This window comes from Marmota marmota, unplaced genomic scaffold, assembly GCF_001458135.2.
Source record: "Marmota marmota marmota unplaced genomic scaffold, marMar, whole genome shotgun sequence".
Lineage (NCBI taxonomy): Eukaryota > Metazoa > Chordata > Mammalia > Rodentia > Sciuridae > Marmota > Marmota marmota.
The window spans coordinates 2,939,969-2,956,179 of NW_026000196.1; the positions used below are offsets into that span (position 1 = coordinate 2,939,969).

The 16,211-nt window shown below is 35.6% G+C and overlaps 1 protein-coding gene across 1 annotated transcript in view; it reads left to right on the forward strand.

Moving 5' to 3' along the window:
- The window catches only part of Hdgfl3 (HDGF like 3), a 41,044-nt gene that overhangs the window by 16,869 nt on the left and 7,964 nt on the right, over positions 1 to 16,211 (forward strand). Inside the window, exons 3-5 of the mRNA XM_015492973.2 lie at positions 2,900 to 3,038; positions 3,427 to 3,585; positions 9,349 to 9,495. Of these exons, the coding sequence (XP_015348459.1) occupies positions 2,900 to 3,038; positions 3,427 to 3,585; positions 9,349 to 9,495 (445 nt within the window). The remainder of the gene's footprint in view (positions 1 to 2,899; positions 3,039 to 3,426; positions 3,586 to 9,348; positions 9,496 to 16,211) is intronic.

Here is a 16,211-nt window from a genome sequence, read left to right on the forward strand (position 1 = left end):
TTCTAGAATGCATTTTGATTCATTGTATACAAATGGAGCACAAATTTTTATTTCTCTGGTTATACACAATGTACAGTCACACCGTTGGTGCAATCATACAGGCACCTGGGGTAATGATACCCATCTCATTCCACCATCTTTTTTACCAGCCGCCCCCTTCTCTCCCCTCACTCCTTTCTTCTCAATCAAAAGTTCCCCTATTCTTTTCAAGCCCCACCCCCACCATTATGGATCAGCATCCACTTCTCAGAGAAAACATGCAGCCTTTGGTTTTTGGGGATTGGCTTACTTCACTTAGCATGATATTTATTCCCCAACTCCATCCATTTACCTGCAAATTCCATAATTTTATTCTCTTTTATTGTTGAGTAATATTCCATTGTGTATATCTACCACAGTTTCTGTATCCAGTCATCTAATGAAGGGCATCTAGGTTGGTTCCCGAGTTTAGCTATTGTGAATTGAGCTGCTATAAACATTGATGTGGCTGCACCACTGTAGTATGATAATTTTAAGTTCTTTGAGTATAGACCGGGGAGTGGGATAGCTGGGTCAAATGGTGGTTCCATCCAAGTTTTCTAAGGAATCTTCATACTGCTTTCCAGAGTGGTTACACCAATTTGCAGTACCACTAGCAATGTATGAGTGCACCTTTTTCCCCAAATCCTCACTAACACATATTGTTGCTTGTACTCTTGATAATTGCCATTCTGAATGGCGTGAGATGAAATCTTAGGGTAGTTTTGATTTGTATTTCTCTAATTACTAGAAATGTTGAACATTTTTCATATATTTGTTGATTGATTATATATCTTCTGTGAGAAGTGTCTGTTCAGTTCCTTAGCCCATTTATTGATTGGGTTATTTATTTTTTTGGTATTATGGTTTCTGAGTTCTTTATATATCCTGGAGATTAGTACTCTATCTGATGTGCATGTGGTAAAGGTTTTCTCCCACTCTGTAGGCTCTCTCTTCACATTATTGTTTCCTTTGCTAAGAAGAAGCTTTTTAGTTTGAATCCATCCCATTTATTGATTCTTGATTTTATTTCTTATGTTTTAAGAGTGTGGTTAAGGAAGTCAGGACCTAATCTGACATGATGAAGATATGAGCCTACTTTTCTTCTATTAGGCACAGAGTCTCTGGTCTAATTTGTAGGTCCTTGATCCACTTTGAGTTGAGTTTTGTGCAGGGTAAAGGATAGGGGTTTAATTTCATTTTGCTGCATATGGTTTCCATTTTTCCCAGCACCATTTGTTGAAGAGGCTATCTTTTCTCCAATGTATGTTTTTGGTGCCTTTGTCTAATATGAAATAACTGTGTTTATGTGGGTTTGTCTCTGTGTCTTCTAGTCTGTACCATTGGTCTACATGTTTGTTTTGATGCCAATAGCATGCCATTCTTGTTACTCTAGCTCTATAGTATAGTTTAAGATCTGGTATTGTGATACCTCCTACTTCACTCTTCTTGCTAAGGATTGCTTTGGCTATTCTGAATCTCTTATTTTTCCAAATTAATTTCATGATTGCTTTTTCTATTTCTATGAAGAATGTTGTTGGGATTTTAATTAGAATTGCATTAAATCTGTATAATGCTTTTGGTAGTATGACTATCTGTTTTATTTTATTTTTTTAGTTGTTGATGGACCTTTATTTTATTCATTTATTTATATGTGGTGTTGAGAATTGAACCCAGTGCCTCATACATGCAAGGCAAGTGCTCTACCACTGAGCCACAACCCCAGCCCAGTATGACCATTTTGATAATATTAATTCTTCCTATCCAAGAACATGGGAGATCTTTCCATACTTCTACTTCTTCAATTTCTTTTTTTAGTGTTCTATAGTTTTCCTTGTAGAGGTCTTTTACCTCTTTTGTTAGATTGATTCCCAAGTTGTTGTTTTTTTTTTAAAGACTCTGTTTTGAATGTTTACATCTGTTAGCTAGCCCCAGAATTTATTCTAACTCGAGTTTTTTGTTCTTTTTTTTAGATTTTTAAAAAATATTTTTAGTTGTAGATGGACACAATACCTTTATTTTTTTTATGTGCTGCCAATGATGTAACACAGGGCCTTACACATGCTAGACAAGCGCTCTACCGCTGAGCCACAACCCCAGCCCCTCTAACTCATTTTTTTTTTTAAAGAGAGAGTGTGAGAGAGAGAGGGAGAAGAGAGAGAGAGAGAGAATTTTTCAATATTTATTTTCTAGTTTTCGGCGGACACAACATCTTTGTTTGTATGTGGTGCTGAGGATCGAACCCGGGCCGCACGCATGCCAGGCGAGCGCGCTACTGCTTGAGCCACATCCCCAGCCCTCTAACTCATTTTTTAATGGTTATGGTTAATTTTGGATACGGTTAAACTGAGTAAGATTATTTATTTTTCTACTCCAGATTTTTTCCTTGCTTAGTGCCTCATTAAACAAATATGATTTTTTTAATTTAAAGAAATATTAGTAAATAAATTTACTAATATGGATCTGTTTTTTAATTAGTAAATTTATTTTAGTAAATAAATTTACTAATATGGATCTGTTTTTTTAATTTATGTTTTTATTGTAAATTTCACAAAACCCATATCTGTGATAAGATTCACACAAATAAATCTTAGTTTGAGATGATGTGTACCTGAAAATCAATGTTAAAACAAAGAAGACACTAGTAATTTAAAATTAAAATCAAAGTAGCACAATCCAGGGTTGTTGAATTGTATGGTCAGAGATCCGTTTTTTATACTTTGAACTATGTGTCTAAGACATCTTGTAATATGTGCCTGACTGAAAGTTCCTATAGACTGTTAATTTGTTTACTATCATATGCTCTGACACCTGAGTTTATGTTGATAATTAACATATTATATGTGAAGGTCAGCATGTTGATTCTAATATGTATCTGCAGTGCTTTTCTAGGTCCCAAAGACCTTTTTCCATATAAGGAATACAAAGACAAGTTTGGGAAGTCAAACAAACGGAAAGGATTTAATGAAGGATTGTGGGAAATAGAAAATAACCCAGGAGTCAAGTTTACTGGATACCAGGTAATGGTTATTTAATTGTCACTTGCTTTACCTCATTTCTTTGGTTTTAATACTTTTCAAATCTTTTTAATTTACCCATCCATTTGAAGTCAGAATTCTTTTTGGCTCTAGTAGTATTTTGGATTAAATACAATTCATCCAGAGGACTACTGAAAAATTGAGTTTGACAGCCATTTATTGGTTATTTGATGGAGGCAGGGTCTCACTTTGTTGCCCAGTCTGGCCTCCAACTACTGGGTTCAAGAGATTCTCCTGGCTCTTATAGCCTTTTCTTTTGAAAATCTTATGAATAAACTGAACCCTTTCAGATTAAAATAGAGTGATTTTTGTCACAGTCTGTCTTCCTTTCTATTTTTTAAAAATGTAATTAGCTAATATTTTTCCTTAGGCAATTCAGCAACAGAGCTCTTCAGAAACTGAGGGAGAAGGAGGAAACACTGCAGATGCAAGTAGTGAGGAAGAAGGTGATAGAGTAGAAGAAGATGGAAAAGGCAAAAGAAAAAATGAAAAAGGAGGCTCAAAACGGAAAAAGTCATACACATCAAAGGTACTGACAAACTCCCCATTGTTATTGTTACATATATATTCATTAAAAAGTTTTTAGATTATTTTATATTCATTTCTTGGGCACATAGATATATATTCTAGATTCTGTGGAACCTCTCCCTTTGAGACAATATACATAGAGCAGAGGGACTATGACAGGTAATTTTAGATGTTAGGCAATCTGGCAATTGACTCTTTAGGGCTCACTTGGCCCTGAAAATATCACCTTAGTTGGAGGAGAACTGTTCCTTAGTTAAGGATATAGTGTATAAATAGCTATGCCTCCTACAATGACTTTGAAACAAGATCTGAGCAATTTAAGAATATAAGAGACACATTACGTTTCAATACTATATATGTAAATATAAAGATATATTCTTACTTGTCTTTCTGTTTCAGAGAATGTGCTTTGACTTTTTTATTTATTCAGTTCTTATATTTCCTGATCACCTAGTCTGTTCCAGACACTGAACTAAGTGGACAGTGGTGAGCAAATCCAACTCCATCCCTGCCCTCATGTAACTTAATAGTAAATATAAACTGTGAAAGGTTATGAAAGAAATGAATGGTTGCAAGGAGTGACAGAGTAGGGAAATCTACTTTAGGTCCTTCTATAAAGGTAAAGTTTATGCTGAGACCTAAAAGAAGGGTATGGGAGGAAGAAAGGAGCCATATGTGGCAGAGGGAAAGGAACAGAGCAGCAAAACTTTGAGGAAGGGAAGAATTCAGTATTCCTAAACTGAAAGAAGGCAAGTGCTATTGGAGAATCATAACTATATAGGAAAGTGCCCACTTGTAAGCCATATTATGGAGTATGGATTTTATTCCGATTATAATAATAATTGAAGATTTTAAACAACAGTAGCATAATAATGTATTTACAAATTCAAAGTCTAGGTTTTTTCACAGTAATTCAGAAATGCAGTTGAAAAAACCAAAACTGTGAAAACTACACATTTTAGAAACTGAAAGCAAGATAAATGGATCCTTGAAGATCCAAGATTGGTTCAGGTTTCAGTCACACAGCTAAATACTTGGAAAAATTACTTCCATTTAGATTCTTGTACTTAGGAAACTCCTTAAAACAAATATCAAGAGGGCTGGGGTTGTGGCTCAGTGGGAGAGCACTTGCCTCACACATGTGAGGCACAGGGTTCAATCTTCAGCACCACATAAAAATAAGTAAACAAAATAAAGACGTTGTGTTTATGTATAACTTTAAAAATATTAAAAGAAAAAACAAGTACCAAGAGTTAATCAGACTCTTAACATTTCATTTTGACAGTCCCTAAAATCTACCCTATTGACATACAGGTAAAATTTTGTGAATTCAGCATTACTTACCGTGAACCTAGTGAAAAACATGCAGTTGCTTTGAGTGAGGATAATGTTTGCAACTGACAACAAAATAATTAGCATTTTCCCTGTTCCTGTCAGACTATATCTTCCATTGCAGTTATTTTTAAACTGAATTTCTTTCAGCATTTTGGACTTTTTATTTTCTTATTACACCTATACAGCACAATTTTTCATATCTGGTTATATATAAAGTATGGTCACACCAATTTGTGTCTTCATACCTATACTTTGGATAATGATGTCCATCACATTACACCATCTTTGCTAACCCCCTGCCCCCTGCATTCCCCTCCCACTCCCCTGCCCTATCTAGAGTTCGTCTATTTCTCCCATTCTCCCCCTCCCTACCCCACTATGAATCAGCCTCCTTATATCAGAGAAAACATTCAGCATTTGTTTTTTGGGGATTGGCTAACTTCACGTAGCATTATCTTCTCCAACACCATCCATTTACCTGCAAATGCAATGATTTTATTCTCTTTTATTTCTGAGTAATATTCCATTGCGTATATATGCCACATTTTTTTATCCTTCCATCTACTGAAGGGCATCTAGGTTAATTCCACAGTTTAGCTCTTATGAATTGTGCTGCTATAATCATTGATATGGCTGTGTCCCTGTAGAATGCTGTTTTTAAGTCTTTTGAGCATAGACCGGGGAGAGGGATAGCTGGGTCAAATGGTGGTTCCATTCCCAGTTTTCCAAGGAATCTCCATACTGCTTTCCATATTGGCTGCACCAGTTTGTAGTCCCACCAGCAATGTATAAGTGTACCTTTTTCCCCACACTCGCCAACACTTATTATTTGTCTTCATAGTAGCTGCCATTCTGACTGGAGTGAGATGATATCTTAGAGTAGTTTTGATTTACATTTCTCCAATTGCTAGAGATGATGAACTTTTTTCATATATTTGTTGATTGATTGTATATCCTCTTCTGAGAAGTGTCTGTTCAGGTCCTTGGTCCATTTATTGATTGGCTTATTTGGTTTTTTGCTGATTAGCTTTTTGAGTTCTTTATATACTCCAGAGATTGGTGCTCTATCTGATGTGTGAGTGTTAAAAATTTGCTCCCAAGATGTAGGCTCTCTATTAACCTCACAGATTGTTTTTGTTGTTGTTGTTTTGCTGAGAAGAAACTTTTTAGTTTGAATCCATCCCATTTATTGATTCTTGGTTTTAATTCTTACACTATTAGGAGTCTTATTAAGGAAGTTGAGGCCTAAATCCCACATGATGAAGATTAGGGCCTACTTTTTCTTCTATTAGACGCAGTTTCTCTGGTTTAATTCCTAGGTCCTTGATCCACTTTGAGTTCAGTTTTGTGCATGGTGAGAGATAGGGGTTTAATTTCATTTTGTTGCTTATGGATTTCCAGTTTTCCCAGTACCATTTGTTGAAGAAGCTATTTTTTCTCCAATGCATGTTTTTGGCACCTTTGTGTAATATCAGATAATTGTAATTTTGTGGGTTAGTCTCTGTGTCCTCTATTCTGTACCATTGGTCTAGCAGTCTTTTTTGGTGCCAATACCATGCCGGTTTTGTTACTATTGCTCTGTAGTATAGTTTAAGTTCTGGTATAGGGTTACCACCCGCTTTACTCTTCCTGCTAACGATTGCTTTAGCTATTCTGGGTCTCTTATTTTTCCAGATGAATTTCATGATTGCTTTTTCTATTTCTATAAGGAATGCCACTGGTATTCTGATAGGAATTTCATTAAATCTGTATATTGTTTAATTTCATTAAATCTGTATCTGGTAGTATGGTCATTTTGATAGAATTAGAGCAAGGTAGATCTTTCCATCTTCTAAGGTCTTCTTTGACTTCTTTCTTTAGGGTTCTGTAGTTTTCATTGTATAGATCTTTCACCTCTTTCATTAAGTTGATTCCCAAGTTTTGTTTTTTTGTTTGTTTATTTGTTTTTTTGAGGCTGGCTCCCAAAACCCAAAGCCCGAAGTTCTAGCCCACGTTGGGCTCATGAGAACCTTAGCAGAATCACCTATCAGCACCTATGCAGCATTTTGGACTTAAAACACCTACTTGAATTGATTTTATTTAATTTATGATTGACTGCTGAGCCTCTTTGTAATGTATTGTGACAACTCTTAGTTACCTAAGTTTGTCTAGACTTTTAACATTATGGATATGTGGCTTTTAAATTCCACTGCATAATTGCTTGTTGCAAAGACCAGAAGTAATATAAGGGCTCATCCTTGGAACACATTTACAGTTTAAAACAGTGTAGGGGTAAATACATACTTTACTTACTAAGACTTACCTGTTTTCAAGGAGCATTTAATTTGCTTTGCCTCAAGAACATGATTTCCATGATCACTTAAGAACCATGACTTTTTTTTTCCTTGTGGTGCTGGGGATCTAACCCAGGGCTTCCACATGTTAAGAAGGTGGTCTACCACTAAACTGCATCTCCATCCCAGAACTATTACTTTTTGGTTTGATTCTCAAATTTTCACATACATCAGAATCACGTGGAAGACTTTTAAAAATGATATTATTAGATCTTACACATCCCAGATTTCTATTACGGAAATCTAGGATAGGGACTGGAAATCAAATTTCCATGTGAGGCTGATGCTGCTAATCTAGGAGCCATACTTAAAGAACTATTTATCTAATATAATCCCATTTTTCTCTTTGGCTTCCCAAAGGTTTTCTTTTTGCTTAATATGGTGGGGGTTCCCCCCCCACATTTATCTCTTAATGTTATATAGTGTTCCTTTTTAAAAACTAGTAGTTCAAAACCTTTTTTTATTACATCCCAGTTAGGTATAGGGAAAGGGCCCACATCTCTACCTCACCTAATTTCATTTGGGGTTGGGGGGAAGCTCAGTAATCATAATGAAAAGTAATAGATTTGAGGGTTATATATATATCTTTATCAGTAAGAATATGGATGCTTCATATTTGGGCCATAACAAAATTATAGGTCAAAAACATTTTGCATATAAATGATTTACTGAATACATTAGGGCTTATCAACTGCAACTAAACTAATGAAGACTAAAGCACCAATAATTTTAGTTAACAAGTAAAGATAACAGCAGTTGGACAAAAGATCAGTTCGAGACCACATTGATAAAACACATGATAAACACTGATTTAAAAAAACAAATTTTCAGGAATTCTGGGGATCCAAAGAGCTTTGCTGGTTTGGCAGCCAGATTTCTTAGAACAGATTTCTGAATATTGTGACTCAGTAGTAAAAATCTAGTAGACTCACTTATAAGGTTACTCATAAATATCCTCTACAAGTATTGCAGATTTCAAGGAGTTGTACATTTTTATCTGTAAGCATTGCAGGTTATTATTTGAGAATTACTGTATGAAGCAGTTACCATATTTCAACAATACTATATTTATTAAAGCAAAAAGTGTTTTATGTTTACTGTTTTTATACTTAATCCTTAAGTCTAGACAGTCCACATTTGTATTATTAAATCTCCTTCCCTTAATAAAAAAATAAAAATGACCACATTTTAACTGACATTTGGATTTGGTTGGTAGTTCCAATTTAGAAAAATAGAAGCAATTTGATTATATATTTTGTCACATAACTAGAAAGCATTTTCTCTTTAGAAATTGCTTTTTAAAAAATTGATTGTGTGAGGATGCTCCAGTTTGCCAGTTCACTTCTGGAAGACCAAAAGTGATTTGGCTAAATCAGTTTTGCTAAGCTCTTATTTCAATGGGCTTGACAATTCTTAAAATCTCTTGAAGAAGAAGTGTTAGAAAAATGCTACATTTTACTGTCTTAAATAAGGCACACAATTGAAGCTAGCTTTTTATCATTTTATCCTGCTAAGAAACTTGCTATAAACTGTATTTATATTTTTATTTTTGTCTACAGTTATCCTGACTTTAAATGCAAGATGACATGTAAAAAGGACTGATTCACCATTACAGCTTTGGGTTCCTAAATAACTAACCATGGTTTAAAAAATTAAAGTTTGTTTCTATCACTCATTGGTACAAATATTCTAACATGAATGTCCATATATTATTTTGAAAAGTTCACTCACTTCTCTGGACCTCATTTTCACTACTGTAAAGTGATGAGCAGAACTAGATTGCCTTTAGGGTTCCTTTAGGTTCTGTAGCCGTCCTAAAGTAGTGTCCACCCAGCAATATTTATTCATTGACTGTTGTGTGTACACAAATCCGCTTTTAATATCACACTTGTGTAAAGAACTAAGATCTTCTAGCTCACCTCTACTTCCCTTTCCAACTAGTTAATTGAGGTAAAATGACTTGTCCAGTATTATTAAGCCTGGGCACCCTACATATTGTAGCTCATACAACGCCGCTATCTTTGTGTCTTTTATGTACACTTGTACATTTGGATTTCTGCTTTTGACTATAATTTTTAACTTGTCTAAACATTTAGAAATCCTCTAAACAATCCCGGAAATCTCCAGGAGATGAAGATGATAAAGACTGCAAAGAAGAAGAAAACAAAAGCAGCTCTGAGGGTGGAGATGCCGGCAATGACACAAGAAACACAACTTCAGACTTGCAGAAAACCAGTGAAGGGGTAAGGATGGATACACACGTAATTTCTTCTTTTAACATAGAAGACATTTTGCTTCAGAATTAGTATCTCAGCATTAGTAGACATTGTGTTAGGAAATGGAGAGCTATTCTCAGCTTGCTACATTCATCCTTTCACAAATCCTGAATAAATGATGGGATGCTTAGAGTCTGCGAATGAGAGTCGAGTGTGAATTACACCTGCCTGTCAGTTTGGAATTCCTTACAGATTTATTCTTTTTCAAACTAACATAGAAAATTCAGAGTCTTTTTTTTCTCCCCCAGAGTCTTTTTAAAGTGACATGTTCAGAATAGTATATTACATATTATTGCTGCTTTGCTAGAAGCAATAAGTAATTGAATGTACCAGTAGGGACTCTAAATATTTAAATATTCAAGCAGTATTTGAATGTTGATATTTAACTTCATCATCACAAGCAAATGCACATTTGTAAAATTGGTAATAAAAGCAGAGTTTGCACCTACATATTTTCCATGAGCATTTTCTCTATGCAGACTAGTTGGACAGTATCAAATTATTTTAAAATAGTAACCCACTGAAAATATTACTCCTCTGGTTTCAGCTGAGTTCTTGCCTATTCATGTCAATCCTGTTCACCTCTCAACTTTCCTTCTTCATTTCAGTTTTCTATAGTTATTCTCAAAAGTATTGTGGTTCTAATTGTTCTCTTATTCCTTTCACCCAGCTCAGCCTTCCTCTGTTTTCTATCTGCCTTCCTTCTCTTGATGTCTCTCTAGTAAATAGTCCTATCATTACCTTTGCCTGCATCCTTTCCAGATGCATGCACCTGCCAACAATCACTGAGAATTTGAATATCTGGCTCACTTGATTTTCTTTTTATCCTACCTGCTCTTTTCATCCCAGGTAGCTTCAATATGCATGTAGCAAAAACACACAGTTTCTCTCCCACTTTCCTTCCAAACTTATTTCTGAGTTTGATGAACTTAATGGACTTATTGTGAAAGGGGAAAGGTTGTTCTATTCCCTTACTATTCAGAGTATGGTCTCTGAACAATTAGCATCAACATCACCTGGGAACTTATTAGAAATGTAGATTCTCCCAAACTCTGAATTAAAATCTGCATTTAAACTAAAGCTTTTCCAAGTAATCATATACACATTAAAGTTTGAGAAACATTAATCCACACCTTTCCAGGGTCCAGAATATCATATCTTCCTTCCTCCAAGGTACTAAATTGTCCCCTTTCTCTCCTATATACTTTCATCTTCATTTCTGTTGGCTCCTTCCCCTCTGCATATAAGCAGTCTCAGGTCTCCCTTAATCTTGAAGATAGCTCCTACCAACCAAATATTGTACTCTTTTCATCTCTAAACTTCTTAAAAACAGTTCTCTTTTTCTCCCAGTCTCCATTTCATGACCTCCTACTCATGAAAACCTATTGCACTCTTGTTTCTTCTTCTTTTTTTTTTTTTCTCTCTACCGATACTAAGATTGAACACAGGGGTACTTTACCACAGAGCTTCATACCCAGTCCTTATTATTTTTTATTTTTAAGAGTGTTTCACTAAATTGCTGAGACTGTCATCAAACTTGGGTTGCTGACATTACAGATGTGCGCCACCATGCCTGGCTCTTGTTTCTTCTTTAACCAGTTTGTTGAAGCTGCTGTTGGAAAGGTCTCTCGTGGTTCTCTCTTTGCCAAATCTAGTATGCCCTTTAAATTAATCTTCATTTTTACTTCTGCAGCATTTAATATCATTAAGTACTTTCTACTCCTAACTTTTCCTCCAGTTAACCAATCTCTTCTGCTTTCTCTCCCTCTTCCTTCTCAGTGTCTTTCTAGAGCTCCTTGCTTCAGTCTGTCTTAGCATACTTGTATACTGAAGATCTCCCATATTCATCTTACCCACTGACATGATTTCAGTTGTTGTGTTATTGATAACTTTCTGCTCTGTACCTCCTGCATTGTAGATATATTTTTCTAACTGCTTTTCTACTTGAATATCTTGAAAGCACCTCAGAAAATACTAGTTGCTACTTGACAGCAATAGCAGCCTATGTGCTACATGCTGTGCCAACTGCCATACTTGTATTATTTTATTTATTCCTCATACAAACCCCAGGAGGTAGGTGTGTAAGCATTGTCTTGAATTTTTTAGCTGGAGAAACTAAAGCTGAAAGAATCAGCCAAGGGTCTCATAGCTAGTAAGAACCAAAGAACATTTTATTTTTAACTCATTTTTAATAATATAGCTGTTACATAAAAGAATATGTGTGTTTGTGTCTATGTGTATATATGTATATATTACATATGTTACAAAACATAATATTTTTATAATAAATATCAGTGACCATATCACTCAACCCAAAAACTAGAACATTAGAGTTAATTTGTATATATTTAAGTGTTCTTTCCAGTCCCATCTTCTTGTCCAGAAAGAACACTACTGTATTGATTTTTTTATTTTTAATTTTAGTCCATACCTACCATGTACATACATATTTAACAATATATTCTTTTAAAAATCAATTAATTTTGCTTGGTTTTGAACTTTTAAAAAATAAAGATACTTACCACTGTGCTTTTAAGATTCCTTCATGTTATTATATGTGGCAGGAGGTGATTCAGTTTTCATTGTTGTATAAGATTTAGTTTTGTGGTGGCTGGGGTGTGGCTCAGCAGTAAAGCGCTTGCCTCCCACATATGAGGCACTGGGTTCGATCCTCAGCACCACATTAAAAAAAGTAAATAAACAAAATAAAGACACTGCGTCCATGTACAACTAAAAAATATTTAAAAAAAAAAAAAGATTTAGTTTTGTTAGCACACCACAGTTTATTTATGCACTCTGGTGTTGATGGGCATTTGGGTTGTTTCCAGGTTTTTGCAGATAAGAACTATGTTGCTATAAGCATTTTTATTTTGTCTCCTAGTAAACATGTATAAGAGTTTCCTTACAGTGGGTAACTGGAACTGAAAATACTAACTTTATGGTTTTTTAACTTTACAAGATAATACCAAATTACCTTCCCTGGGCCAATTTGTACTCCCATCAGCAGTGTATAAGAGTTCACCATAATTAACTTGGCATTGTCAGACTTTGGTTTTTGCCAATATTGTGGGTATAAAATGGTCATTATAGTGTTAATTTGTAGTTTTCTGATTAGTAATAGGATTGTGCTTATTTTCATGTTTATTGATTCACAATGTTTCCTCTCTATGCAGTGTTCATTTTTTAATTTTTTTCCCATTTTCCCATTAGATTTTTTTTCTTATTGATTTATAGAGCTTTGCATATTCTAGATTCTAACATGAATTGTCATATACCTCGCAGATATCTTCTCCAAGTTTGTGTCTTGTCTATTCAACTTCTTTATGATCTTTTACAAAACATACTTTCTTAATTTTATTGTAGTCAGCTGTATCAAACTTTTCTTTAATGGGTACTATTTTTCTGTCTTGTTTAAACATGGTTAACCATTTAAGCCAGCATCATTTATTGATGGTCCTTTTTTTTCCCTCTGTGATCTATACATTGTCATCTGTCATATAGCCATGGGACTCTCTCTCTCCTCTATTCTGTTCTTTTGGTCAATACCTACTCTCTTCATTATAGTAAGAGGCCCTAATATAGTAATATTAGGGCTATTAGCCTAATACTAAATATTTTTTGAATACTTAATAGTCATGGTCTGGGATGTCAAGAGGGACCTTTTTCTAATGTAGAATTTACAGCACCTGTGCCAGAAGAATGATCAAAGTGAGGAATTACCACAAAATGTTAATGTAAGAAATAATTGTTGATGAAGTGTCCTCTATTTAGAAGGCAAAAAGACATAAGATCTAGTGCACATAGGGAGGGGTTGTCATAGGTCATCTATTGAAACAAGAGGAAAAGGCAGAGAATTTGAGTACAGATACAGGTAAGTAGATATTCAGGGTGAGAGGTCATTCAAGTTCTGATGTGATTGCTTCTATATTCTGAAGAAGCAATGTCAGCACTTGAGAGTGAAAACAAGGAAAAGTGTTGAAAGATTCAAGAGAAAGGAAAAGGTGTAAAATAGTCACTTACAAGAATAGGAGAGTGAATGGACTTGAGAAATGAAGTTCTGACAGACAGAGGTAAGGGCCCACTGGAGGCTAGTGATCATGAGTTTAAAGTGAGAGCAGTGATTATAATTGTGTGTTTTTCTCCAGGTGTATTCAGTTATGCACAGAACAGAGAATTGAATTTAACTAGAATTGGAATTTGCCAAGAGATTAAAGAGGTTAGAGGCCAGGGAGTTGAGGGTGTGTACAAGGGAGATTGATTATAATCATTGGATTCAAACTATGTTAAGTGGGGAATATGGACATAAAGAAGAGATAAGATCAACAATTTTTTTTTTATCAAAGTATTAGAGTTAGAATACCAGATAGAGGGAGTGAGCTGGAAATATAGGTGGTAATAGAAGAATAAAATGTTTGAGTCAAATTATAGAAGGGTTGCAATAGTTTCTGGTGACGGTGTGGGTGCTGTTGATATTTTATGAGTGGGACAATCTATCATGTGAGCACTAACCACACCATAGAGCCCCTATAGTCTTGACTCCTATCCATTGATTGCTAGTAGGAACCCCTAAGTTCAACATGAAATGTCCCTCTATAACCTTGTTCACGAAACAGTGCTTTAATAGAATATTTATAAAAACTCCCAGTGGCTGCAAATCACTTTCTAAGAAATAACCATGGAAGTCACTGAGGTAGGGTGGAAGATGAGATCTTTGAAGGGAGGACACCAAGAAATCAAGAGACCAGAGTGTTGAAAAATTATCTACATGGCCATTGAAATTATAGGAGTTATGACATTGAATGACAGTGGGCCGAAGCTAAAACTTCAAGGTGAAGGATGAATAATCCAGGGACTCTGTAGTTATGTATCAAGGAATTACTTATAGTCATTCAGTGGGAATGAAAGCTGGGAGGATTTTTTTTTCAGGGGAGGGGAGAACAGAAAAGAGGAAGAATGGCTTATAAACAAGAACAACACTGTCCCCATCTCCAGGGATAGTAGTAAGTAACAAAGGTATGGGAAAGGAAAGAATTGCCATTTGAGAGGCTTGCAGGGAAAGAAATAGCACTGCCTTTAGGGGAAACAAGGTCTCAGAATAAGTTTATGAGTGGAATATTTTGGAAAATTATGTTAAATACAGATTTTCTAGTGGTTTACTGATTTCCGGGGGATGCCATGGAAGAAACTGAGGAATTTTGGGGTGGGAGAGAACCTCTAAGAGATGAAGACATAAAAGGATACATACATAGCTGACTAGGAATAAGAGCCCAGAAAGTGATGGATGCTCTGGAGCCCATCTGTGGGAACTGAAGTAAGCGAGGATGAAAGGCATATAAGGATGAAAATCCTGATGGCCTCAAGACAGGTGGTTGTTGGTGGTTATGAATTTTGGTATGGGTAAGAGAAAAGAATTTCTTACAAGGGATACCTCTTTACCCCAAAAGGTTCTCTTGACTGCCTTCTCCCTCCTGTCAGTGGAAGCATGAGTCAGAAAGGGGCAGACTCCCTTATCCAGAACACTTTAGTGCTTCCCTTCTTAACTTACTTGGATAGAAAGTAGAGGTTTCTGATCTCTGGCCAGGAGAACACCAAGCACTGATTGGCTTAGACCTGCTGTAATAGTTGTCTATTGCCACCTAACAAATTACCCCCAAACCTAGTGGTTTAAAGCAGTATTTATTATCTTGTCTCTTCTGTGGACTAGGAATCCAGGGAGGTGCAACTTGCTGAATTCTCTATTTGGGTATCTCTCAGAGTTTCAGTCAGGTATTAGGGGTCCAGTCATCCTAAGGTTTAACTGGGAATGGATCCTCTTTTAAATTCAAATAGTTGCTGGCAAGATTCAGTTCCTTACATTTGTTGGACTGAGGTCCCCAGTTTCTCACAGCTGTTGACCAGAAGCCTCCCTTGATTCCTTTGCACATGGATCTCTCCATGAGGCAACTTGCAGCATGGCAACTGGCTTCCTCAGAGTAAGAATCTCTTGCTAGCAAGTGAATACTACCAAAACAAAAGTGAGTTTTTAAAATTCAGTCTTGGAAGTGACATCTCATCAATTTGTTTGATCCATTCTATTCATTAGAAGCAAGTCATTAGGTTCAGCCCATATGCAAGGGTATTACACAATGGGCATGAATACCAGGTGGCAGGGACAATTGAAGACCATGTCAAAAGGCTGCCCATCTCTGACCCAACTATAGATACAAGAGGATTAGTACTAGCTTAGATTGGTCAGGTTCTTTCCACCCCTAGAGAGTTGGAACCAAGTCCTGAAATCTCAAGGCTGCCATATAATTGAGGGGAGGTGCAGAGGATGGAGTAAATGTTAAGTGGACAGCCACACTATTCACCAGTGTACTTGCTTTCATTCTTCTGCCCCTGAAGCTGTGTTATTTCTACAACATTGATCAAGTATAAATTCCTTATTCTAGCATATATTGCCCTTCACAATCTGATCCCAAGTTATCCTTCCAGTCTGATCTCTCACCATTTACTCTAATTTATTCTTGGTCTTAGGACCTCTTTAATACTCTTAGAAGTTACTGAGGGCCCAAAATAGTTTTTATTTATATGTGTTATATCTATTAATATTTACTTAATTAGAAATATCAGAAATTTTTTAAATACTTATTAATTCATTTTAAAATAATACCCATTATTTCCCATATAACATTTTTATTAAA